The sequence below is a fragment of the Salmo salar genome, chromosome 10, assembly GCF_965601325.2.
Source record: "Salmo salar chromosome 10, fSalSal1, whole genome shotgun sequence".
In the NCBI taxonomy this organism is placed as follows: Eukaryota; Metazoa; Chordata; class Actinopteri; order Salmoniformes; family Salmonidae; genus Salmo; species Salmo salar.
In genome coordinates, this window is record NC_138300.1 from 31,385,873 (window position 1) to 31,412,700 (window position 26,828).

A 26,828-nucleotide genomic window follows, 5' to 3' on the forward strand; every position below is an offset into this window, starting at 1 on the left:
GGACAGTTGGCTCATGAGGCATTTATAAATTATATAATTCAAGAATCAATGGTTACATTGATACCTACCTGTACATATTACCTCGACTAACCTGTGCCCCCGCACATTGACTCTTAGCCGATAGTATCCCCTGTATATAGGCTCGCTACTGTTATTTTATTGTTGCTCTTTAATTATTTTATTTTTCTATTAATTCTTTATTTTTTACTTCAGTTTATTTTAGTAAACACTTTCTTAACACTTATTTTTCTTATCTGCATTGTTGGTTAAGGGCTTGTAAGTACACATTTCACTGTAAGGTCTACTACACCTGTTGTATTCAACGCATGTGACAAATACAATTGTATTCGATTTGATACATATCATTAAATAATGAGTCCAAAAATGGATGTAGCAACTGCTGATTGTCCCTTTAACCATGTTACATTTGAACTTCAATGTGGTAGGGACGTCCCAAGAATCCCGGATAGCAAGGACCTTTACATAAGCAGTCACTCCGCCAACGATTTATATAAACACCATTAGACTCTGCCCTCAGCATTAGGCATTTGACGATTTGTGTTGCAACAAGCAAGTTGCCTGAACTTCTATTTGCTGATTGTTTTCGGGGTAATACGAGGTAAGACCACGGTTTTATTCAAAGTCGTACTTTAATAGTTTAACAATGTAAATATAACAGTGTCTTATTATGCGTTATAACGTTAACGACAACTTTGCAAGGAGGTTCTTGGAAAATAGACAGCAAAAGCTAGCTATTCCAAAGATGATTTCTTATATTAACAAGATAGCCGAGTGACCGCTCTAACAATGGAAATACATGTCCTCAACTATGGAAGGCAGGCAGGGGATGGCGAGATCAGGTGGGACCAGCGCTATGAATGCAAGGGTTGACCATCCATGATATAAAAACTATAGTTTTACCATGGTTTGAGGCTATATTCGTGTTTGTTTACATGCTCTTTGTTTACAAACATTGGAGTAAAACAGGCTTATATTTAGGGTTCTGATGTGGTAGGACAGTTGGCTCATGAGGCATTTATAAATTATATAATTCAAGAATCAATGGTTACATTGATACCTACCTGTACATATTACCTCGACTAACCTGTGCCCCCGCACATTGACTCTGAGCCGATAGTATCCCCTGTATAGGCTCGCTACTGTTATTTTATTGTTGCTCTTTAATTATTTGTTATTTTTCTATTATTTCTTTATTTTTTACTTCAGTTCATTTTAGTAAACACTTTCTTAACACTTATTTTTCTTATCTGCATTGTTGGTTAAAAAGGGCATGTAAGTACACATTTCACTGTAAGGTCTACTACACCTGTTGTATTCAACGCATGTGACAAATACAATTGTATTCGACTATTGTAAAGTGGTTGTTCCACTGGATATTATAGGTGAATGCACCAATTTGTAAGTCGCTCTGGATAAGAGCGTCTGCTAAATGACTAAAATGTACATATAATTAAATAATGAGTCCAAAAATGGATGTAGCAACTGCTGATTGTCCCTTTAACCATGTTACATTTTAACGTCAATGTGGTAGGGACCTTTACACAAGCAGACACTCCGCCAATGAATTATATAAACGCCATTAGACTCTGCCCTCAACGTTAGACATTTGACGATTTGTGTTGCAACAAGTAAGTTGCCTGAACTTCTATTTGCAGGTTTTTTTCGGGATAATACGAGGTTTTGTTCGAAGTCGTACGTTAATAGTAGAACAATGTAAATATAACAGTGTCTTATTATGCGTTATAACGTTACCGACAACTTTGCAAGGAGGTTCTTGGAAAATAGACAGAAAAAACTAGCTATTACAAAGATTATTTATTATATTGACAAGATAGTCGAGTGACCCCTCTAACAATGGAAATACATGTCCTCAACTATGGAAGGCAGGCAGGGGATGGCGAGATCAGGTGGGATATTCTATCCAATGAGAGCGGGCGAATACGCGTGTGAAGAACAGGCACAAAAACGAAAGCGAAAAACTGGTGGAGATCGTTTTGCATGGCCAGGTGCCTCGGGTGAGCGGAGTTTGGGGTTTTAGACCATTCCAATGGTCCTTAAGTGAAATTCCACCCAACCGATACACCGGGCCATGCGAAACGAACTCCACTCACCAGAAGCGGACGGGCAAGCAGAGCGAGGCGGATGGAAAGGACCGGACAGGCAGAGCTAGCGGGATAGTCCATATCTCCAAAAAGTAGATTGTGCTGATTTATAGGCACATTGAACCATAGTTTAAAAAGTCTGTGGATAGTGCTCAAACGATGACGTCATATCTGAATTCTACCATCTTTATGCATATTTGCCATTCAGCAGAAGGATCCGCCCCCATTATTTTTCAACATGTGCACTCAGAGGAATGTGCAGGGGATTGTGGGAAGGGAACGGCGGGAAGGGAACGGCGAGAACTGCTAGCAGAGCGTTTTTTTTGGTTCATGCAAATTTCAAGTGAAGTGAAGCATGTAAAGAGTAGGCGCAGCCTTTAGTCAACTACTGTAATAATTGAGAGGTGTCAAACTAGACAACCCGCCAACTTGCTTTGGTTGGGCCATTATAATTCAAAACAATGCATTCTGAAACAGGTCACACATGCCTTGTATGCTCGTCTTTGAAGTGGGATTTCTGACTTTCTCATCCAATGAGTTGGAAGCGAGGCGAGAGGATGGGACATACATTTTACGCTCTTCTCTGAGCATCTGCGCCTGCAATACTACCATTTTATTTCTTTATTTATTTCACCTTTATTTAACTAGGCAAGCTAGCTAAGATTTTGAAAGTATGATATATCAGTCCAATCAAAACTATGGTAGATATAACGTGATATGACATCATTTTATCTGTGGCAATGACCTTGTGTTTTCTTGGATAGGCACTTCTAATGTAAATCTATGGCAGCAACCAAGGGGGCTTGAACTGCCTAGATCTCCCTGTAGATTCTGTGGTGACATAGTGTCCCCATGAGTGACAGAACACTGAGCCAATCACGGCTCAAATAGAGAAGATTACCAAAGCCTACGCTCTGTATTTTCTGCTGGCTGCCCCTCCTCCACAGAAAGCACTGAGCTAGGCTGAAACAGCTGCATTTTGGAGTTGCCTAAACAGGTGGGGCTCAAAACACCTGTCCTGAATGATGGGTTGCCACTAAGCATAAATAAAACAGAGCTACACTTTTTTGTTTCCAAACTCAGCATAGAACATTCTCTCGCTCCATTCAGCTCCGCTCTAATCTTGAGGGGCGTGTCTTTAAAACATGCATCCAATCCCCTTGATCCCTTACATAACTAGACCAATCACACGCTTCATTGTGCAGCGGTTCACAGTACTGTGGCAAGACAGGACAATGACAATATACTTTTTTCTATTGTATTATTGACTATGTTTGTTTATTCCATGTGTAACTCTGTGTTGTTGTTTGTGTCGCACTGCTTTGCTTTATCTTGACCAGGTCACAGTCTTGCTCTCAACTAGCCTACCTGGTTAAATAAAGGTAAAAAAAATATATATATATATATTAAAAAAGCTAGACCAGCAGTCATCATCATGAATCACGTCGACAATCTGCTGGCAAATCCTTTTCAATCCTTCTCATATAAAGAGAAATTATAAATAAAAACAACAAGTCGGAAATCACAAATTCAACAATGAGTGGTTTTAAATTAATTAGTGGCTAACTGCAAGCGTTGCAAAGCAATCCCTGTTTTGCTTCCCCTGCCTGCTATTCAGTGGAAAGGGTGTGTGGTCCAAGTCTGGGTTCAAGGATTTAAAACATCTATCTAAAAGGGTCTCTTTTCCAAGCTTATAAGGATAAACATTCACACGCAACACCATGAGACAGAAAAGGTTGAATTTGCAAATAAATTCATTAAAAATCCTACAATGTGATTTTCTGGATTTTCTTTTCTCATTTTGTCTGTCATAGTTGACGTGTACCTATGATGAAAATTACAGGCCTCTCTATCTTTTTAAGTGGGAGAACTTGCACAATTGGTGGCTGACTAAATACTTTTTGCCCCACTGTATAGGAATAGTTTACAAATTGCTAGCTATCCCATAAAGCCAACACCAAAAACCACGTTTTCATCTTCTTTGTTTTGGTAACTTCCTGTTCTTCGACGGACTCTGGCTGGACTGAAGACAATGCAAAGTTAGAAAAATGTCAAGGTATGCGATGTCCGTCTCGCAACGGAGCCTCGAACCACAAGGGGGATTTGCGTTTTCACTCCGTTGTGGACGTTGCCATTGAAATGCATGACTTTAGGCGGAACGTAACAAAGTGCTTATAGGTAATGGGAACGAGGCTTGAGAATGTATGTTAATCAAAAAACGCTTTGAAATGTACCGTGCATTTAGAAAGAATTCAGACCCCTTCCCCTTTTCCACATTTTGTTACGTTAGACTTATTTTAAAAATGGATGAAATTATATTTTTTCCCTCAATCTGCACAAAATACCCCATAATGACAAAGCGAAAGCAGGCTTTTAGAATTTTTTGCAAATGTATTAAAAATAAAAAACAGAAATACCTTATTTATATAAGTATTCAGACCCTTTGCTATGAAACTCAAAGTTGAGCTCAGGTGCATCCTGTTTCCATTGATCATCCTTGAGATGTTTCTACAACTTGATCAGAGGCCACCTGTAGTAAATGCAATTGATTGGACATGATTTGGAAAGGCACACACCTGTCTATATAAAGGTTGACAATGCATGTCAGAGCAAAAACCAAGCCATGATGTCGAAGGAATTGTCCGTAGAGCTCAGAGGCAGGATTGTGTCAAGGCATAGATCTGGGGAAGGATATCAAAAAATGTCTGCAGCATTGAAGGTCCCCAAGAACACAGTGGCCCCCATCATTCTTAAATGGAAAAAGTTTAGAACCACCAAGACTCTTCCTAGACCTGGCCACCCGGCCAAACTGAGCAATTGGGGGAGAAGGGCCTTGGTCAGGGAGGTGACCAAGAACATGATGGTCACTCTGACAGAGCTCCAGAGTTCCTCTGTGGAGATGGGAAAACCTTCCAGAAGGATAACCATCTCTGCAGCACTCCACCAATCAGGCCTTTATGGTAGTGTGGCCAGACGGAAGCCAGTCCTCTGTAAAAGACACATGACAGCACGCTTGGAGTTTGCCAAAAGACACCTAAAGGACTTTCAGACCATGAGAAACAAGATTCTCTGGTCTGATGAAACCAATATTGAACTCTTTGGCCTGAATGCCAAGCGTCACATCTGGAGGAAACCAGGCACCGCTCATCACCTGTCCAATGCCATCCCTACAGTGAAGCATGTTGGTGGCAACATCATGCTTTGGGAATTTTTTTCAGCGGCAGGGACTGGGAGACTGAGAGCTGAAACTTGCTGTGCAGCGACGCTCCCCATCCAACCTGACCGTGCTTCAATAAAGTACTGAGTAAAAGGTCTGAATACTTATGTATGAAATGACGTGGAAACAACGTTGTTTCAACCAGTGTGTGCTCAGTTGGAAACCATACAACTTTATGCACGAGGACTACTTTGATCAATTTTCACAGAACATTTTACTTTAAGAACAGTGCAGATACAAAATTTGGTAACAGAATGACAGCACAAACTGTAGTTTTGTTACCAAACTTGGCATCTGCACTGTTCTTCAAGTAAATGTGTACATTGTTAAAAGTAGTCCTTGTGCATAGAGTTGTATGGTTTGTTTAACTTTGAAATCATTGGTTTTGTTTGTTGAAGTGAAAAGTCTCAGCATCATTCTGATTCCGTGGAATTGTGTTGACTGATAGCGACTCCATCTAGTTGGTGGTAGACTCTGCCTACACAAATCGCAGCTCAACTCAGTATAGATGTATATGTGGACCAGAGGAGGCTGGTGGAATGAGCTATAGGAGGATGGGCTCATTGTAATGGCTGGAATGTCAAATGTGGTTTCCATGTGTTTGATACCGTTCCATTGATTCCATTCCAGCCATTACAATGAGCCCGTCCTCCTATAGCTCCTCCCAGCAGCCTCTTTTGATATGGACAGAGTTGAGATACTCAGCAATGGCTACAGTAGCCTGTGCTGCATGACGGGTAAACAAGCAGCTCTCCAGCGGCCACACCCACCCCTCTGATTGGAGAGTTTGGATAGATTTAGATCTAGTCTGTATAAAGTATCTACTTCCATTTATCCTCCATGAGTTACTGAATCTCCTCTACTTCTGTCCTTCCTGTGAAGACAGACAGCATGTATTTTTTGTAGGCTACTAAGCCTAATGTTTTGCGTTATACTGTGTCTTTCCCTGCCTCTGCAGACAGACAGACAGACGCTATGTCACGGCGCGTGTGTGTGATTGGAGGGGGAAGTTCAGGTCTGACCAGCATCAAGAGCTGTCTGGATGAGGGTCTGGAGCCCACCTGCTTTGAGAGCAGTGACGACATCGGGGGACTGTGGAGGTTCAAGGTAAGACGGACTGCTGCATCTCAATCAGTGTTAATTTCGTCAACAATGACTATGACGAAAAGTATTTGTAATCCTATTTTCCCTGACGAAAACAAATGATAATGAGACGGGGTGCCATGAATAAAACGATAGCTGTAACAAATGAGTTTTCATTTTAGTTGATGGAAAAACATTGTGACGATGAGAATTCCAAGTGTGACTAATGGACATTCAATATGACATCATCTGTTTTGTCCAACCTTTGTAGAATATTTAATGTAATCCTCTCATTGGCAGAATGAATGTCTTTCAGTTGCGTGGTCTGTAAGTTGATCTGCCCTGACTCACACACAGCTCCCGGGCGGTCACTTCAGTCACTCGTCAATCTTTTGAACTGATGCGCAGTGAGGACAAGACACTTCAATTGTAACTAACCTAAACTAGAAACAATAATGTTTACTCTCTCTTACTTTCATGTAGGCTATTTTAGCTTTAATCACATCAGAAGCTCTATTTTCCAATATGCGCTGTTATTCCTCTGTGTTGCCGCTATGACGGTCCGAAAATGCGAGTGCAGTTGTTTTTTCATGCTATTTGCTGAATATTAGGAGTATAGTCAGTGCTCTAAATTAAACATTTTAATTGGTAGCATTGCTGCTACTTACTTCAAAAAGAAAGGAGCACCAGACAAAATTTACTGCAAATGACTGTCCTATCATTCTTTATTGTTATCAGTTGTTACCTTGATGTTGTAGAACACATCACTAGAGTGGGCAAGACATTACAATAAAAACAACTTTTAATCATTTTATTAAAAAGTGCAACTGCAAACATATTTGCATAGGTGACTAGTTTTGGACAAAGTAATATACAAAACAGAACATTGATTGTATTCAAAAGTGCAACAGCAAAGAAATGTATATAGATGATTAAAACAATCTTTATTGTATTTAAAAGTGCAACTGCAAACTGAACTGTTATCCATAACTGCGTTCAGCTAACAGAATAATAATAATACAAAACTATGTAGCTAATAATATTTATGTTGTAACAAGGCAGCATGCTGACTATGAGCTGATACTTGGATAATTAAATAAATGTTTAGTCGCCTCTCACAATAACAAATCAATTTCTTTGATCTAGAATCTAACTATTAAATCAACTTGCTTTTAGGGTTAAGGCTTAGGGTAGATACGTGCCAAGGATCCCGTGCCAATAATGTTTGCGCAGGACACCTCGTTTCCATATGTCGGGTAGATTTGTAATCCATTATTTTCTGGGAGACTAACATGGGTCCGAATTTGGTAAAGGCCATCTCCTCTTCGGCAATGCAGTAAGCAGTGTTAAATTCAATCTCTAACTCAGTTAGTGATGTTGCTCCCTCCCCTGCCCCGATGCACTTGTCCCTGAACTTGATGTGCTTTTGGCTTAAGTTATATTTTAGCAATGACTCTTGTTTTTGGTTGCTGGACTCAGTAGTGAAATAAGTCTTCCCTGCTACTATTAAAAGCTATTTTAGTCATAAAGGCTAACACTAAAACAAAATCTAAAATAGCTGCCAAAATTAACACTGCTCTAGATACAGTGGCCTCATCGTCTCTCCATCTCCATAGGCTAAAGTGGCTTCATCTCCTTGTCTGAGTCACTCATAAAAAGTGTGTGGGGAAATCATTTTCTGACCATTTACACCTATTCTTCTCTCCATCCTTAGGAGAACCCAGAGGCTGACAGGGCCAGTATCTACCACTCTGTTATCATCAACACCTCCAAGGAGATGATGTGTTTCTCTGACTTTCCCATCCCAGCCCACTTCCCCAACTACATGCACAACTCCCTCATCATGGACTACTTCCGCATGTACGCCGAACACTTCCAACTCACCAAGCACATACGCTTCCAGGTAGGAGCTCAGTTCCCGGTCACAGCAATCATTTATACAGTTTCAAGGTTGCACTCAGTGAGGTGAGGCGTTTAGAACATTGCATATGTTACATAACACTGATACGATTGCTTGTGTGTGTGTGTAAGTTAGATCAGAGTCCTCCAGGTGAAGCCAAGACCAGACTTTTCTCGTTCGGGCCAGTGGGATGTGGAGACGGAGAACAAGAAGGGAGAGAAGGAGAAACATATCTTTGATGCTGTGATGATCTGTATAGGACACCACTGTCACCCCAACCTGCCTCTACACGATTTCCCAGGTAGCCTACAACACAGTGACCTCAGACACTGGGCCAATCTCAAATGACACCCACCCTAAGGTATGTCATTTTAGACGCAGCACCCCTAAGGAATAGGGTTTTATTTCAGACGCAGCACCCCTAAGGAATAGGGTTTTATTTTAGACGCAGCACCCCTAAGGAATAGGGTTTTATTTTAGACGCAGCACCCCGAAGGAATAGGGTTTTATTTTAGACGCAGCACCCCGAAGGAATAGGGTTTTATTTTAGACGCAGCACCCCTAAGGAATTGGGTTTTATTTTAGACGCAGCACCCCTAAGGAATATGGTTTTATTTTAGACGCAGCACCCCTAAGGAATAGGGTTTTATTTTAGACGTTGGCACAATACAGAGTGAACCTTGAACTGTGTCCTGTAGATACAATACATGACCAAAAGTATGTGGACACCTGCTTGTCGAACATCTCATTCCAAAATCATGGCCATTAATATGGAGTTGGCCCCCCCTTTGCTGGTATTCCAGCCTCCACTCTTCAGGGAAGGCTTTCCACTAGATGTTGGAACATTGCTGCAGGGATATGCTTCCGTTCAGCCACAACAGCATTAGTGAGGTCGGGCACTGATGTTGGGCGATTAGGCCTGGCTCACAGTCGGGGTTCCAATTCATCTCAAAGGTGTTCGATGGGGTTGAGGTCAGGGCTCAGTGCAGGCCAGTCAAGTTTTTCCACACCGATCTTGACAAACCATTTCTGTATGGGCTTCGCTTTTTGCACAGGGGCATTGTCATGCTGAAACAGGAAAGGGCCTTCCCTAAACTGTTGCCACAAAGTTGGAAGCACAGAATTGTCTAGAATGGCATTGTATACTGTAGCATTAAGATTTCCCTTCACTAGAACTAAGGGGCCTAACCCGAACCATGAAAAACAGCCCCAGACCATTATTCCTCCTCCACCAAACTTTACAGTTGACACTATGCATTGGGGCAGGCAGCGTTCTCCTGGCATCTGCCAAACCCATATTCGTCCGTTGGACTGCCAGATGGTGAAATGTGATTCATCACTTCAGGGAATGCCTTTCCACTGCTCCAGAGTCCGATGGTGGCGACCTTTACAGCACTCCAACCGACGCTTGACCTTGCGTATGGTGATCTTACACTTGTGTGCGGCTGCTTGGCCATGGAAACTAATTTCATGAAGCTCCCGACGAACAGTTCTTATGCTGACACTGCTTCCAGTGGCAGTTTCGAACTCGCTAGTGAGTTTTGCAACTAAGATCAGAAATGTTTTACGCGCTTCAGCACTTGGCTGTTCCATTCTGTGAGCTTGTATGGCCTACCACTTCAGCTGAGCCGTTGTTGCTCCTAGACGTTTACACTTCACAATAACAGCACTTACAGTGCAGCTCAGACAGGGCAGAAATTTGACGAACTGACTTGTTGGAAAGGTGGTATCCTACGACGTTGCCACATTGAAAGTCACTGAGCTCTTCGGTAAGGCTATTCTACTGTCAATGTTTGTCTATGGAGATTGCATGGCTGTGTGCTCGATTTTATACACCTGTCAGCAATGGGTGTGGCTGAAATAGCCAAATCCACTAATTTGAAGGGGTGTCCACATACTCCTGTATATATAGTGTATGTCAGCTCCAACCCCGAGTCTGGTCTTATCTCAACTCTATTTTAAGGTTTGTCTCATAATAGTGGCTGGAGGGCACTGTGTCGCAGCTTAGTCGTGATAGAGACCAATGCATGGCAGATGATAGTTAGGTTGAAGTATGATTCAGATTTAAAAGGTATTTATCTGTTGGTTAGAAACACAGTTAATATCAAGTACATGATCACTCTTTCCCTCTTTACAAAGCAGACAGAACCCATATGTGAAATGTCTTGATTAATTTGCTCTCTGTCTCATTTCAGCCACAGTCTTATCTCGCTTACTGTGCACTTACTACCCCTAGTAGTACTGTGCGGGGTGGTCAGTCAGTCAGTGACACAGGCCTGTCTTCCAGGTATCGACACATTCAAGGGCCAGTACTTCCACAGTCGGGACTATAAGACGGCAGAGGAGTGGCGGGGGAAGAGGGTGGTGGTGATCGGCATCGGCAACTCTGGAGGAGACATCGCTGTGGAACTCAGCAGGGTCACCAAACAGGTACAGTAGAACAGCTGGGAGTTAGAATCTTAACATGTACAACGACCAAGCAAAACCGTTTTTACGCGCCACCAAGTAGGCCCCAGTCAAACAGGGCATTTTGTAACAATCAGTTCATAACAAACGGCTTCCTAGACATGATCAAAACCATTTGAACACACTCACAAAATGTAACCCAATTTGCTGTGTGTAGTGAGGTGGGGCCAATATTGTCATATGCTCAGAGGTACTGAGATAAGATTGCAAACTTGAGCAGAAGATTGCAAACTTGAGCAGAAGACTGAAACAGTAAAACAAGGCAAGTCTGTCTATCCAGTACCATTTTATTACGTCAAATCATCCTCTGACCTCTCTGCCTGTCTTCGCCTCCTCCTCTTCCCTAATCTCTCCCATGCTCTCCCCCCCCACTCTCCCATCTCTCTCTCTCCAGGTATTCCTCAGTACCAGGCGTGGGGCATGGATCCTCAACCGTGTGGGTCAAGAAGGGGTGCCCATCGACTTTCAATTGAACAGGTAGATTGTCTGGAAATCACCTTTTTGCGCCTTACACTTTAAAAACATTACAAATGCAAACTGTCTTCCTCCATCATTACTGATAAGAAATTATTGGACAGATGAAAGAAAGTGCTTGGTCGTAGATGTCACCTGTTTCAGAAACATGCCTGATCAATGGATTCCACTTGAAGGAGGTTGCGTTCCATCAGTAACATACACTGAGTATACCAAACATTAGGAACACCTTCCTAATATTTTAGTTGCACCCCCCTTGCCCTCAGAACAGCCTTAATTTGTCGGGACATGGACTCTACAATGTGTCGAAAGCGTTCCACAGGGATGCTGGCCCATGTTGACTCCAACACTTCCCACAGTTGTGTCAAGTTGGCTGGATGTCCTTTGTGTGGTGGACCATTCTTGATACACACGGGAAACTGTTAAGCGTGAAAAACTCAGCAGCGTTTCAGTTCTTGACACAAACCAGTGCGCCTGGCACCTACTACCATACCCCGTTCAAGGGCACTTACATGTTTTGTCTTGCCCATGCACCCTCTGAATGGCACACATACACAATCCATATCTCAATTGTTTCAAGGCTTAAAAATCCTTTAACCTATCTCCTCCCTTTCGCCTACACTGATTGAAGTGGATTTAACATGACATCAATAAGGGATCATAGCGTTTGCCTATATTCACCTGGTCAGTCTACGTCATCGAAAGAGCAGGTGTTCTTCACGTTTTGTATACTCAGTGTACACTAACATTGTGTTGGTTCTATTTAGAAGGGTGTTAAAGATGGTCCAGTCTGTACTGCCCTTTGGCCTGGTCTGCAGACTGGGAGAGAACAAAGTCAACCAGAGATTCAACCACAGCCTCTACTCTCTACAGCCCAAACACAGGTAAGAGCACACACACAAAGAAAGAAAAAAAGAAAGAGAACTGAATTATTTTAAACCTGTTGTGTATGTCCCAGGCTGTTCAGCCAGCACCCTACAGTGAATGATGAGCTGCCCAACCGGATCCTGTCTGGCACAGTGCAGGTCAAACCCAACATCCGCAGGATCCAGGGGTCCAGCATTGAGTTTGACGACGGAACCATGGAGGACAACATAGACTTGGTGGTGCGTAACCAGACATAGTCATATATACACACACCCAAACTCACGCACAGTTGCCACCTTTCACCTGTCCATTACCTCATTTCCAGGTGTTTGCCACTGGTTACAACTTCTCCTTCCCCTTCCTACCGTCCAGTATGCTGCCGGTTTCCGGTAACAAGGCCAATCTGTATAAGTACATGTTCCTTCCGGGGTTAGAGCGTCCCACACTGGCCGTTATAGGGCTGGTGCAGCCACTTGGAGCCATCATGCCCATCTCTGAAATGCAGGCCCGATGGGCCACCAGGGTCTTCAAAGGTACATCACTGTTATTTTACCAGACATTGGCCCACTTGTTTAACTACCCGGTCTCGCTTTCTCTCGCTTTGTCTTGCTCCCACAAGCATACCTCTCTGTTCAGAAGGCACTTACAGTTCTTTAAAAAAATATATCAAAATGACCCAACAGTCTCTTTGGTGCACTTATTTTGTCCAGAGCCATACTGTATATCAGTTGGATTATCTGTTTCACCCACAGGGCTGAATACTCTTCCCTCAATGGACTGCATGTTGAAGGACATTAAACACAAGGAGGAGACAATTGCCAAGAGGTACTGAAATTGATTTAGTAGATTTGAGGGAACAGGATAAGTTTAAGCAATATAATGATGGCTCCACCTACCTTTTTAATTGGATTTAGGGAAGTTTCCACCATATTGCTTGCACCTATTTAATAATTGCGCCGGAGGGGATGGCTGCCGTTTTACTGGCTCCTAACCAACTGTGCTATTTTTAAAAAATGTAATTTCAATTTGTTCGTTTTTTTTCACCCCAATTTCGTGGTATCCAATTGGTAGTAGTTACAGTCTTGTCTCATCGCTGCAACTCCCGTAATGACTCGGGAGAGGCGAAGGTCGAGAGCCATGCGTCCTCCGAAACACAACCCAACCAAGCCACACTGCTTCTTGATACAATGCCCATCCAACCCGGAAGCCAGCCGCACCAATGTGTCGGGGGAAACACCATACACCTGGCAACCGTGTCAGCGTGCACTGCGCCTGGCCCGCCACAGGAGTCGCTAGTGCGCGATGGGACAAGGATATCCCTGCTGGCCAAACCCTCCCCTAACCCGGACGACGCTGGGCCAATTGTGCGACAGAGCCGCTGGACTCGAACCCAGAATCTTTAGTGGCACAGCTAGCACTGCGATGCAGTGCCTTAGACCACTGCACCACTCGGGAGGCCCCAACTGTGCTATTTTTTTTTCTTCACATTGTTTAACTTATTTTGTACATAATGTTGCTGCTACCGTCTCTTATGACCGAAAAGAGCCTCTGGACATCAGAACAGCAATTACTCACCTCAAACTGGACGAAGATTTTTTCTTTAGCGAGTCCGACGCAAAGGATATACTGCTTTGTCAAGACAAGGCCCAAATCCCCGTCATCAGCGTGAAGAAAAAACAGAGAAAAAAGGGGGAGGATGGCGGGGTGCATAGTAAGAATTTGCTGACGAGTAGGTAAACAACCTGTCGTGTCTTTGGGCATCATTAACTTGAAGACATGTTTATCAAATAACTCTCTGTAATTATTATTACGCGATTAACTGATTCATCGTGTAACTGTAATTAACTAGGAGGTCGGGGCACCAAGGAAAATATTCAGATTACACAGTTATAATTTTCCTAATATAACTGTCAGATATTATAACATTATATATTATATTATAAGATCTGATCTATTATATTCTTGTTTTAATGATGTGTTATTACCTCGCGTCGTCTCATTCCAAACGTCGTAAATTGTTGTTGTCTGCACGAACCCAGTCTTCACTAAGTCATCCATACATCAATTGTCTTAAAATCATTTATTTACTAAACTAAGTAATTCACAGAAAGCATAAAAAACAGTAGGTATCGTTACAAAGCAATGGTAGAGGAATGTGCCCTAGTGGGCTAAACCGGCATGGCGGCTTGTTAAACAAAGGGTGATAAAGGGCAGCTGAGGAGGCACAACACAGTTGATAAATATTAACAATTGATATGCTAATCCTTTGCACATGAATGCTCACTCATTCGGAAACAATTGCAATCAATATATATATTTACGCTCAGTGTGTCGTCGTGATCTTTGTTGGAGAGTTTCGTTCTCTCTCTCTCTCTCTCTCTCAGAATGGATCTTTCAAAGCGACATTCATTAATGTCGTTATAGAATGGATGTTTCGTCGGTCTTCGCGTTCAATGACACCGAATTTCTAGCTGCAGACTAGTAATTAATATCAAAGACTTGTTATTATTCTGTCGGTATCGATAGTCTAAAAGTTTAACCACGTGGTATGGTTAAAGTGCAGTAGAGGAATGCATGGTCAAACCTTGGCTCTCTCTTCTTGAGGTAAGTTGGTCTAAAGAAAGAAACCCTGGGTGGGGGTTCATATACTGAACGTGGAAAAGGCTGTCACATGACGCCTTGTCCTGTCTGTGTCCCTGGGGGCGTGCTGGTGACTTAGTTAAGCTTTGAACAGAAATACAATTCTCTCACATTAACATCAGTACATAGCATCTCAACATATTCCAAATAGGTTTATCCTTATGCATTAATTGTATACAACCATTTAGATGTAAGTCTCATAGCTGAGGCTATTATATAAACATTATTATGGTAATATGGCAATATTGTCTCTCATGAGTTAGTCAGAAAATTGTACCAAACGGACCAGTTCGTAGCTGGATTCTTCACCCATCTTTTATACCTTTTCCAGAACATAAATGTCGTTCGGTTCCCCCGTCCTGTGAGGTGGAAGAATTCCTTTGTCTCTCTATGAAACCCCTCTCTCTCCATACTGTGGCCATGAGGCAGGACATTCTCCTTCGGAATTTATGGCTGCCTTCACACAGCCTTGTGTCAGAAGTATAGAGGTCGGGGGATGGTGCATAGAAAAGGCCTGGTGCAGAGGGAGGGGGGTTTAACTGTGCTCGCTGTACCCAAATCAGGGCAACATCATGACACACCACTATCCCCTGTATTATTGACCAACGTGCAATCATTGAAAAACAAACTGGACGATCTACGATTAAGACTATTCTACCAATGGGACATTAAAAACTGTAATATCTTATATTTCACTGAGACGTGGCTGAACGACAACACAATATAGAGCTGACTGGATTCTCCGTGCATCGGCAAGACAGAGCAGCTACGTCTGGTAAGACGAGGGACGGCGGTGTGTGTCTATTTGTCAATAACTGCTGGTGCTCGATGTCTAATATTAAAGAAGTCTCAATGTATTGCTCGCTTGAGGAAGAGTACCTCATGATAAGCTGTGGACCACACTATCTACCAAGAGTTCTCATCTATATTATTCATAGCTGTCTATTTACCACCACAAACCGATGCTGGCACTAAGACAGGACACAGCGAGCTGTATAAGGCCATAAGAAAACAAGAAAATTCTCATCCACAAGCGGCGCTCCTAGTGGCGGGGGACTTTAATGCAGACAAACGTAAATCCATTTTACCTCATTTCTACCGGCATGTCACATGTGCAACCAGAGGGGGGAAAAACTGTAGACCACCTTTACTGCACACACAGAGATGCATACAAAGCTCACCCTCGCCCTCCATTTGGCAAATCTGACCATAATTCTATCCTCCTAATTCCTGTTTACAAGCAAAAACTAAAGCGGGAAGTACCAGTGACGAGCTCAATACGGAAGTGTTCAGATGATGCGGATGCTACGCCACAGGACTGTTTTGCTAGCACAGACTGGAATATATTCAGGGATTCATCCGGCTATGCCCTCCAACAAACCATCAAACAGGCAAAGTGTCAATACAAGACTAAGATTGAATCCTATTACACCGGCTCTGATGCTCATCGGATGTATTTAATTAGGCAAGTCAGTTAAGAACAAATTCTTATTTTCAATGATGGCCTAGGAACAGTGGGTTAACTGCCTTGTTCAGGAGCAGAACAACAGATTTTTACCTTGTCAGTTCGGGGATTCGATCTTGCAACCTTCCGGTTACTAATCCAACGCTCTAACCACTAGGCTACCTGCCGCCCCAGCCGCTCTCCATAGCCGATGTGAGCAAGACAACATTCACAAAGCTGTGAGGCTCACATCAACACCATCATGCCGGAAACCCTAGACCCACTTGTTCTGTCTGCTACTGCACGGCAAGCAGTAACGGAGCACCAAGTCTAGGACCAAAAAGCTACTTAACAGCTTATATCCCCAAACCATAAGACTGTTAAAGTTAATCAAATGGCCACCCTGACTATTTACATTGTTTTTACACTTCTGCAACTCGCTGTCTATCTATGCATAGCCACATGTGACAAATAAAATTTGATTTGAATAGATATCCTGGTCCTTCAGATCTGCAAAACACCGAAGGGGGCCTATGGGTTGTTTTTGGGCAGGGCCTAACTCTCCTGTCTCAGGTATGTGACCTCCCAGAGACACACCATCCAGGTGGAATACATTGACTACATGGACCAGATAGCTTACCAGGTGGGGGTGCGTCCCAGCCTCCTAGGGTTGTTGCTGCGGGATCCTGGTGTGTGGCTGCGTGTGCTGCTGGGGCCATGCACCCCGTACCAGTACCGTCTGAGAGGGCCGGGACAGTGGGACGGGGCCCGACAGGTAGGGATGGGCCTACAGTGTATTAATACAAAAATATACTGCTGATAATGTTGTGTTTTCTGGTATCGATACAATCACTAAAATAAAGCTGTGCTTGAAATTCAGAACTAACTATTTAGGTATTTTAATTCTCCCTATTTAAATGAATAGTCTTCGATACAGGCCTAAGTATTATTTGGGACATTAGAGAAACTGAAACATCTACCTCTCCCTCCAGGCCATCCTGACTACGTGGGATCGGATGGCAGGAGCCCTGAAGACCAGGCCCTCGGACATCCCTGAGCCCAAGCAGAGTTCCCTACCCCTGACCCTAACCATGGGGGCTGCTGCCCTGGCTCTGGGGTACTACTGGAACATACACAACCACCCATCCCTCCTCAACGCCCTGGACCCCACCACCTGGCAGGAAAAGATCAAACCATACCTGCCAGTGTTGTGGTAACTCACCAGCGATCAAACCCAGGCTGTGACTGGGTGTTAGCCCAGTCATGTTAGCCTAGCCCTCAGCCATTGCACCTATTTATTCAATTCCAGTACAAGTACACCTAAACCAGCTGTACTAGTGGTGGTATAGAACAAATATGTTTAAGGACTGAGGGTCCCAGAGTACTGGGTATTGTAACACTGGTTTGGTTGACTAATGCCCATTAGCCCACTGAGCTAAAGCCAAGGAGGTCACCTCCGTTACACCAGGACAGTGACCTGAAACAAACTCATAAAGATGAGCTATTAACCAGAAATACAGAAATGCAATAGCAGGCAGCAATCACTAACCTGACTGTCTGTTAATTAATCTGCCAGGTCATCTTTGTGAAAGATGAGAGTTCTACCAACTAATCAGGGAACACAAATTATGTTAATATGAATCTCTCATAACCAATAATTCACAGAATGGATGCACAGAATTGGAAATAATACACTAATATTGCACTATGCATTATCCACAGTATGGTGCCTGTTCTCATAATTGCTTGGATTCAATTTTACTTGATGCCACAGTGCCTTAGACTGATCAGATATATTGTAATGTCATTTCTTTTGTTCTATAACCTTATTTTCTAAATAGCAAAAGTATTTTAGAAGAGTGTGGCATCTTTGCTATAAACCACTAAAGTGTGGCCTAGAGACAACCCCCCCCCCCCCCCCCTCCTTGTCTGTCATCCCTTTCAGAGCTATACAGGTGCCTAGGGTGGTAGGAGACAGGAGGTAGTTGCTAGGCATGGTGTCTGGATGTTTAAAGAGCCACTGAACACTCGATTGGCACGTTTTTCTGATGCTCATTATAAAATGTTGATTTCTGGATCGATTTGGCGTTTGGTTAATTATGTTTGTCCCCCATGAGACACTGTAGATGCGGAAGCCTGTTTCACTTCCTCAAAATCCCCAGAATGAATCTAACATAACTCAAGAAATCTGTAATTAATTTTGATGTTTTTGACGAGGATGTTGCGCAATTTTACATCCAAGGTGTTTGGTGCAGTATTTCTCAAGTAAAAAAATGTGCAATGTGTTGTCTTATGTAAGCAAAGTTAGAGCTGCTGGGCAGGTCGGTCTCACTGTCAATGCTATTGGAGAGCGAGCAATCCACACAGCTGTTCACCCCATGTTAGTTGGCAAATGGACATCATCAAATCAAAACCCAAGCTTAATTTACCCGTTGTGACGCACAGATGGTCCAAACTCTGTTTTAGATGAGATGACTTTATGACCAAAATTATTTTACACTATGTAGTCAATTTTGACACTAGAATAACTGTTTCTTGCTAATTTGTTGTCACATAGGCCATTTTCAAAGGGATTTGTTGCTTTTTAAAGGCAGTCGCACTTTAAAGCTAGAATCTTTTGTTGCTACATCTTATTTTTGACTAATTATATGTACCCATTTATTAGAAATGCCTCTTGCTTACGTCAAATGTCGTACCCAATCCGAACCCAAAATACAAGCTAATTTTACTCAAATGTTTGTAAACAATGCATATTTAAACAAACACTGTGTAGCCTCAACATTAAAACGTTCATTTAGATTTCATGGATGTTCAGTGTTTGCATCCTCGGTCTATGATTTCAGAGTGGTTACATTTCTCTGGGCCCATCCCTCAGGTTCTTTCCAAAACTGAAGCAGGGTGCCGACTTTTATCGTTTCAATTAAGGATTCTAGGTTTAATTTCTTTGTAATGTTGTATGTTTTTTAGCCCAGCAACATTTACTTTGTTGGGCTTAATAACATTTTAATGTAATACTAGGGGATGAAAACAAGTTATGAATTTGAAACATTATTGTAGATTAGATTCAAAAATAAAAAATGAATGACATTTGCCTTAGCCTCTCAGCCCACGATGTAAACAGTTATTGCTTTCGGGGATCCTTGGGACTGCCCTACCTTAAACAGTAACCTTAACCCCTACCGTAACCCTATCTTAACCATTTAAAATGCCAACTTCAATGCACGTCAAGAGTTGGGACATCCCAAGGATGCCAGATAGCAAGGACCCAACAGTGGTGGAAAAAGTTACCAATTGTCATACTTGAGTAAAAGTAAAGATACCTTCATAGAAAATGACTCAAGTAAAAGTGAGTCACCCAGTAGAATACTACTTGTGTAAAAGTATTTGGTTTTAAATATACTTAAGTATCAAAAGTAAATGTAATTGCTAAAATATACTTAGGTATCAAAAGTAAAAGTATAAATAATTTCAAATTCCTTATTAAGTAAACCAGACTGCACAATTTTCTTGTTTTTTTAATTTACGGATAGCCAGAGCCACACTCAGACATCATTTACGAATGAAGCATGTGTTTAATGACGCAGTAGGGATGACCAGGGATGTTCTCTTGATAAGTGTGTGAATTGGATAATTTTCCTGTCCTGCTAAGCGTTCAAAATGTAACGAGTACTTTTGGGTATCAGGGAAAATGTATGGAGTGAAAAGTACATTACTTTCTTTTGGAATGTAGTGAAATAAAAGTAGTCAAGAATATAAATAGTAAAGTCAAATACAGATACCCCCAAAAAACTACTTAAGTAGTATTTTTACTGAAGTACTTTATACCACTGGGACCCAATGTAAACCACAAGCCTCATCCCGACTGCAAACAATCTTTGGTTGTCTGTTTTAGAGAAACAACTACCCTAACTGTACATAGGGTGTTATTGTCAGCTGTGGGGCTAATGATGCATAGCTGAGCTACAGTAGGGTTCCAAGCCAAGCACTCCGAACAATTTGATCCAGCTAGAAGTTGCCCTTAGACACTGATCTAAGATCAGTTTATTCTCACAACACCATCCTTACCCTTAATTCTTTGTGAGGGGAAATGCAAAACTGAACTGACATCAGTGGTTAAAAGGCCTGAATCTATCTGCTCACCTGTGGCGTCATCAAAGATGATCTATTATATTGACAAGATAGCCGAGTGACCGCTCTAGCAAAAGTGCATGTCCTCAATGATTGAAGGCAGACGAGATCAGGTAGGACAATTCTAGCCAACGAGAGGGCAGATATGCGTGGGAACTCTGAAATTACGAGGTCAAATCATGACGTCGGTGATATTCAGGTCAGAAAATCGGAGCCCTATTTATGTATGTTTATTTATTTAACTAGGCAAGTCAGTTAAGAACAAATTCTTATTTACAACGAGTTCCCAGCTGTTTTGAACTTGGCATAATTCGTTTTTCTCCGAGTTGCCGGAATGCCACGTGTATCCAGTTATCAGTACATTTGTAACAGCCTCAACATTGCGAAACTTCTATTCGATCAAATAAGCGTCGGGTAATTCGATACTCAGACCACCATACAAAAGGGCTTATCCCTCTTAACAGATTTTGGACTAAGTAAATTCTCTCGATTCGCGTCTTCCTCTGTCTTCATCCTACTCCCAAAACTGTCGCTCTGCAGCCGCCGTCTTCTGTGCGTCATGACGTCAGACACCCATGGACTGGCGGTCTGCCATCTTTGATTGTGAGACAGGCCACGGCGCAAGCAGCACTAAACGAGAGCAGCACTGTCTCACACGAGATAACGGGTGGGCAAAAAAAAGACAGAAACCCAAGTCGTGACCCCCTTAACGTCCAAACAACGGTGGAAACCTCGGGAAAGAAGAAAGGGCACCGTGTTGGCACAGAATAGATTTGAGGCCCGTGCAAGTCGAGAGGAAATGGTTGGATGCTAGCTACTGTACCACGCTAGTTACCTAACTAGCTATCGTTAGCAAGCTAGCCAGTTTTTGTAATCCGCCGGCCACACACTCGGCTTGGATACTACAAAACAAGCCGAACCCAGACGACATACTAGAAGAAGAGAGACCGGCGGTGACAGGTTGGTCGCCATGTCAATAATTTTCTAGCTAGTTCGTGGTGAAAAGCAGGTTAGGAGATGTGATGGTGTAACGCTAGCTACGTTGGCCACTTAGCTAGCACTGTACGTCCACTGAGAAAAAGCCGAATGTGATGATGATGATGGCGACTTAAGAACCGAAACTGATCGTTCTGACTTCTCAACTACTTAACCCACCATGCTGCAGTTTCGTGTAAATCTGAACGATTGCAGCCAATAGTATTCTACTAGTTTAGAATCATGTTTGATATCGTTAATTTGTGTTCGATTGTTTTGGGCTAGAAAAGGCGCCTGCCGATGTGACCCATCATGTCTCAACCTAAAACTGATCCATCAAACCATCGGCCTGCCCGGTGCGGTGAACCAGTTGAACTACAATTTGACCAGTTAGTTAGCTAACTGCACCGAGATTCTAATACCATCTCCAAGCCTTGAACTATTGCTAAAATAAAAAAGCACTGCTAGAGGTTTGAACACGTTACATCGACATTTCTTTGTGTTTTGGGCGTGACAGTGTCCGTGTCCCCAGTATAGAAATGAACAAAAAAAGTATTAACCTATAAACATCCTCTCTAGACAACTCGGAATACATTTACCCAGACAGTTGGCAACCACAGTCCACAGGTCTTTAACATTTTCCGGTGAACGTGATCCTCTTCTGGACAAGGCCATTAGTAAATTATATGAACCAAAATCCATGTTGATAACCTCTGCTACCATTGATTCCGATCACTGACAACGCAGGTATTTATTGTGTTCTCTGGTGTGACTGGTATGCAAATGACCTGGTCGTGAGTGTGGTGAGGACATGAGTGAGCATGTGCAGCGTGTCAGAGGAGATTGGTTTAGGAAACAGTCCAAAGTGATTCAACCTACCTGTCTTTCCGAATCCTCAGAGTGGGCCAGATGAAGCCATTTCATAGGAAAGTGAATTGATCCACTTAAATTAATATTGATTTTAAAAAGTCAGCACATGTCCATGGGAGGAGATGGAGGGATAGTGTCATACTGATCCTAGTCCCAAGTTCCAACCGAAAGCCACACCGCCCTGTTGTGTGCCGGCAGTGTATAGTTCACCCGCAAGTCAAACTTTGATGTTAAGTCCTCAAAAGTGGTCCATAGTCCAGCTGATTCCATATTCAATGCCATCTGTTTTGCATATGCGTTAGGGAAGATAACAGCAGGCTTTAGTCCCCAATCACTGGGAAAATATTTAGAACCATCTAATTCCATCTCCCTACAGGCTGGAAGATATTGATGTTCCCTCCTCCCAAGAGGCTGCAGCTCAATATAACTTATTATGGGCTGAATTTCAATAGTCTAAAGTGGTTTCCTCGCTGCGTCTCCTGTCCCTCGTGTCCACTTATCTGAAAACAGGATGAATAGAAGCAAAATGGCGGATTAATCCCATTAGGGTTTTCAGATCATTCTAGGTGTGTGGTGGTCCTCTGTTGCATGCCTATCTGTTGACTTCTGTTGTATCTCTGAGAGGTGACTCGGCTGCTATCCACCTCAGCTGGCACAGTGCACACAATCTTGGGTCTGTCTGTAGCTTCCTGCCATGGGGGCCATCTCGATAGTCTAATGCTGCGTTTAGACGAGACATGCAAAAACCGGCATACCGCCATACCACCATACCAAAATTGGTGACTGAAAAAGCGAGCCAGGACGACGTTATGCGTTGCTATTGTGATTTCAGTAAACAATCAGTGCAAACGCTATGACGAAAGTGGAAATATCTTAACTGGTGGCAAGTCCCGTCTACCATGGCGGCTGACTGCATTCACCGCCAGCCTCAACGGCATTTACCTTCGTGCTCTCATTGAAAACAATGACATCCGGTTTGCCGTCTACCTCATACCAACTAACCCCAGCATAAAGCACAGGTGTCAAACTCATTCCTCGGAGGGCCGAGTGTCTGCGGCTTTTCGCGCTTCCCTTGTACTTGATAGTTGAATTTAGGTCTCTAATTAATAAAGAACTCACCTGCTTGTCTAGGTTTTAATTGAAAGGAAAACCCAAAAGCCCGCAGACCCTAGGTCCTCAATGGAATGATTATGACACCCCTGGTCTAAAGGTTTCCTTTCCTTGTTTTCTTTACCCTCATTTACAGAGATCTGAATGTACTTGGTGAAGGCAAGCAAAGCAAGGAACAAATCAGGATATCTGCTTAGAGGTGACATCCCATTCCTGAGCCTTCTGCGCCTCTTCTTTCATCTCCGCTCTCCCTGGAGGCAAAGGGCCATGGTTGGAGTTCTAAGGACTATATGTGTTACGTCACTTTTGATTAAAAAAAAAACATCTCAATGAGAATATTATATGTTAGAGTAATTGGGTAGAGCTGGTTTGCAGAGAGAGAGGACTGGGCATGATTTGAACTGAAGCTGGGATGAGGGTTTGGGTCTGGGTTGAGCAGGTGGGCAGGGCTGGGCAATGACCTCTTTGGGAGCATGGCTGAGTTATGTGGGACTTGACAGATCAGGGGAACAATGTATGGCTGGAGACCCGGCAGATAGAGGTGAAGGCTAAGCAAGGAAGGACTTGGAGGCTGGTCAGGTCTATGGGGGGGGGGGTTGTTTATGACATTCAGAGGAGCAGAATGTCTGTTTAGGCTTCTTTGTCCCTGTGACTCACACTCTGTGTCCTTGATTGTCCCTTTCTGGGGTCTCTCCCTTGTGGCTGTGACACATGTAGGTGCTGGCCTGGCCTTCCCTGTGGAGGAAGTGGCTCTGCTTATCTCTCTCTCGCGCCTCCCCTCTCCCAGGCGCTCTGCGTTCTCTGCTAGCAGGCGTGTGCCAGTTTAGGATGGCTAGGAGGGTGTGAGCGCAGTGTGCCTGTTTGTGACTTTGCTTTTGCTCATACAATCAGTTTGCCCACTGCCTAGAGCAGGGGTATTCAACTCTTACCCTACGAGGTCCGGAGCCTGCTGGTTTTCTGTTGTACTTGATATTTAATTGCACCCACCTGGTGTCCCAGGTCTAAATCAGTCCCTGGTTAGAGGGGAACAATGAAAAAACACAATGGAACTGCCGGAGTTGAGGAAATATCTATTACATTTCGGTTTGTTAACCTCTATGGGCTAGGTGGGACGCTAGCGTGCCACCCGTGGTGCACTCCATCAACAGCAGGTGCATTTCAAGAGCGGCAAATTTGAATCCAAATAAATGTCAAAATTCAAATTTTTCAAACATACAACTATTTTACACCCTTTGAAAAATAAACATCTCCTTAATCTAACCACGTTTTACGATTTCAAAAAGGTTTTACGGCGAAAGCATAAATTTAGAGTATGTTAGGACAGTACATTTACAAGAGTTGTGTGTAATGTTTTGTCAATTCAAAGACAGGGTCACCAAAACCATAAAACCAGCTAAAATGATGCACTAACCTTTTACAATCTCTATCAGATGACACTCCTAGGACATTATGTTAGACAATGCATGCATTTTTAGTTCTATCAAGTTCATATTTATATCCAAAAACAGCGTTTTACTATGGCATTGATGTTGAGGAAATCGTTTCCCTCCAATAACCGGCAGTCAAGTCAGCACCACTAATTAAAATTAGAAAACATTGGTAAAATATTATATTGTCATTTAAAGAATTATAGATTTACATCTCTTGAACGCAATCAACTTGCCAGATTTAAAAATAACCTTACTGGGAAATCACACTTTGCAATAATCTGAGCACTGCGCCAAGAAAAATACGCGTTGCGATACAGACTAGACGTCATGTTGGGGAGATCTAAAATCGAAAATACTATGTAAATAATCCATTACCTTTGATTCTCTTCATCAGATGTCACTTCCAGGTATCACAGGTCCATAACGAATGTAGTTTTGTTCAAAAAAGCTCATCATTTATGTCCAAAAATCTCCGTCTTGTTAGCACATGATCTAAGCCAGCCGGACTTCTCGTCATGAACGAGGGGAAAAAATATATTTACGTTCGTTCAAACATGTCAAACGTTGTATAGCATAAATCATTAGGGCCTTTTTTAACCAGAACATGAATAATATTCAAGGTGGACGAATGCATACTCTTTTATAACGTATTGGAATGAGGGTACCCAACATGAACTCGCGCGCCAGGTGTCTAATGGGCCATCATCGTTCCATGGCTCTTGTTCGGTCAGATCTCCCTCCAGAAGACTCAAAACACTTTGTAAAGGCTGGTGACATCTAGTGGAAGCAATAGGAAGTGCCAAAATATTCCTCAGCCCCTGTGTTTTTCAATGGGATAGGTTTAAAGGTAATACAACACATCAGGTATCCACTTCCTGTCAGAAAATGTCTCAGGGTTTTGCCTGCCACATGAGTTCTGTTATACTCACAGACACCATTCAAACAGTTTTAGAAACTTTAGGGTGTTTTCTATCCATATGTAATAAGTATATGCATATTCTAGTTACTGGGTAGGAGTGGTAACCAGATTAAATCGGGTATGTTTTTTTATCCAGCCGTGTCAATACTGCCCCCTAGCCCTAACAGGTTAAACTTTTACTGCAATCGTGAAAGCTTTCGAATTTTGAATGTAAGAGATCTGCAACAACAATTAGTGGGTCCTGCTCTACCATTTGGGCATTCATTTATATCAGAGTGTCTTCCATCAGCATTATGTGGGAGCGATGCCACCCACCAGAAGTCATTGAGCATTTGGGAAACAGCACTGTTAGCCTCAGTGCTGTTAGCTGCCCTGGCCCCCTCCATGCTCAAACATTGCTCCTCCATTAATTATGAATGGCTCCCGGCCGTTAGGCAGCACAGCCGCATGGCTCAACAAAGGCTGCTCTCTTAGGGCCTGTTGGCATGGCAACACGACATGCCCCATCGAGTGGAGAGAAGCCATTGTGATGGAGAGGTGTAAAGTCTCTCCTAGTCAGTCATTCCGTCACTCTGAAGAGCTGTGGAGTTACCTTCATTCTCTCCCCCTCCCCCCTTTTCTCTCTCCCCCCTTCCCGCTCGTTTCCCCCTTAGCTACCTGATAATGACACCTATCTATATAGTTAGCTAGCTAACTATAGCTACTGAAACAGATTGTCGTTTTGTTTTTGGGGAAGAACATTGTTTGCATCCATGAGCTAGATAGCTTTTTTTATGATCAGCAGTAGATGCGCGAGACAACTTTACCAGCATCATAGCATGCGTATCGATGAATCGTTGAGACATATGAAATACGAGTGATGGCGTAATCAATGTATAATAACTACGTAAAACATTTATGAACGTGTTAAATTGTGACGTGCAGTCATATTCAGGTCCTGATTGGTCAACAAACTTATTTGACACATCAAATAGTGTTAAATAGTATATTTTTTGACACGCAAAGACCCAAACGGCATTCCATAGAAATCCTGGTTGAGAATGAAATGACTGAACAAATAAACAGCACAGTAAGTAAATGAAAGAAATAGGTTTTGATTATGTTTTACTGGTAATGGGGACATACGTAAATGCCAACAAAATAACTTTTTTGTGTGTGTAACCTTTATTTAACTAAGTTAAT

At 42.7% G+C, this 26,828-nt stretch overlaps 2 protein-coding genes across 9 annotated transcripts in view; both read left to right on the top strand.

The window, feature by feature from the left end:
- Positions 1-467: 467 nt before the first annotated feature.
- LOC106613967 (flavin-containing monooxygenase 5) lies at positions 468-19,018 on the top strand. Of its 2 annotated transcripts, none has more exons than XM_014216834.3 (12): positions 468-619; positions 6,299-6,447; positions 8,138-8,326; positions 8,459-8,624; positions 10,611-10,753; positions 11,184-11,266; positions 12,031-12,147; positions 12,222-12,369; positions 12,456-12,663; positions 12,883-12,955; positions 16,788-16,989; positions 17,207-19,018. In XM_014216834.3, the coding sequence occupies exons 2-12, from the start codon at positions 6,316-6,318 to the stop codon at positions 17,429-17,431; spliced, it is 1,686 nt and encodes a 561-aa protein (XP_014072309.1). In that variant the 5' UTR covers positions 468-619; positions 6,299-6,315; the 3' UTR covers positions 17,432-19,018. The 2 variants fall into 2 exon arrangements, with proteins under 2 accessions (XP_014072309.1, XP_045543576.1); XM_045687620.2 differs by lacking the exon at positions 468-619 and adding an exon at positions 3,487-3,505.
- Positions 19,019-20,896: 1,878 nt separating this feature from the next.
- LOC106613969 (protein PRRC2C) overlaps positions 20,897-26,828 on the top strand; it is a 50,961-nt gene continuing 45,029 nt past the window's right edge. For 4 of the 7 annotated variants that reach the window (XM_082956891.1, XM_082956893.1, XM_082956892.1 and 1 more), the window contains exon 1: positions 20,898-21,302. The gene's annotated coding sequence lies outside the window, so the exon portion shown is untranslated. Of the gene's footprint in view, positions 21,303-23,433; positions 23,497-26,828 lie in introns of all 7 variants that reach the window. The other 3 variants (XM_082956888.1, XM_082956890.1, XM_082956889.1) reach the window with 2 other exon arrangements.

What these genes read in the sequence shown, in the direction of transcription:
- LOC106613967 (XM_014216834.3), top strand. Translation starts at nt 6,316, where the DNA reads ATGTCACGGCGCGTGTGTGTGATTGGAGGGGGAAGTTCAGGTCTGACC. An exon ending in GGGGACTGTGGAGGTTCAAG is followed by an intron (nt 6,448 to 8,137) that starts GTAAGACGGACT and finishes CTCCATCCTTAG; the next exon opens with GAGAACCCAGAGGCTGACAG. An exon ending in GAGGAGACAATTGCCAAGAG is followed by an intron (nt 12,956 to 16,787) that starts GTACTGAAATTG and finishes CTCCTGTCTCAG; the next exon opens with GTATGTGACCTCCCAGAGAC.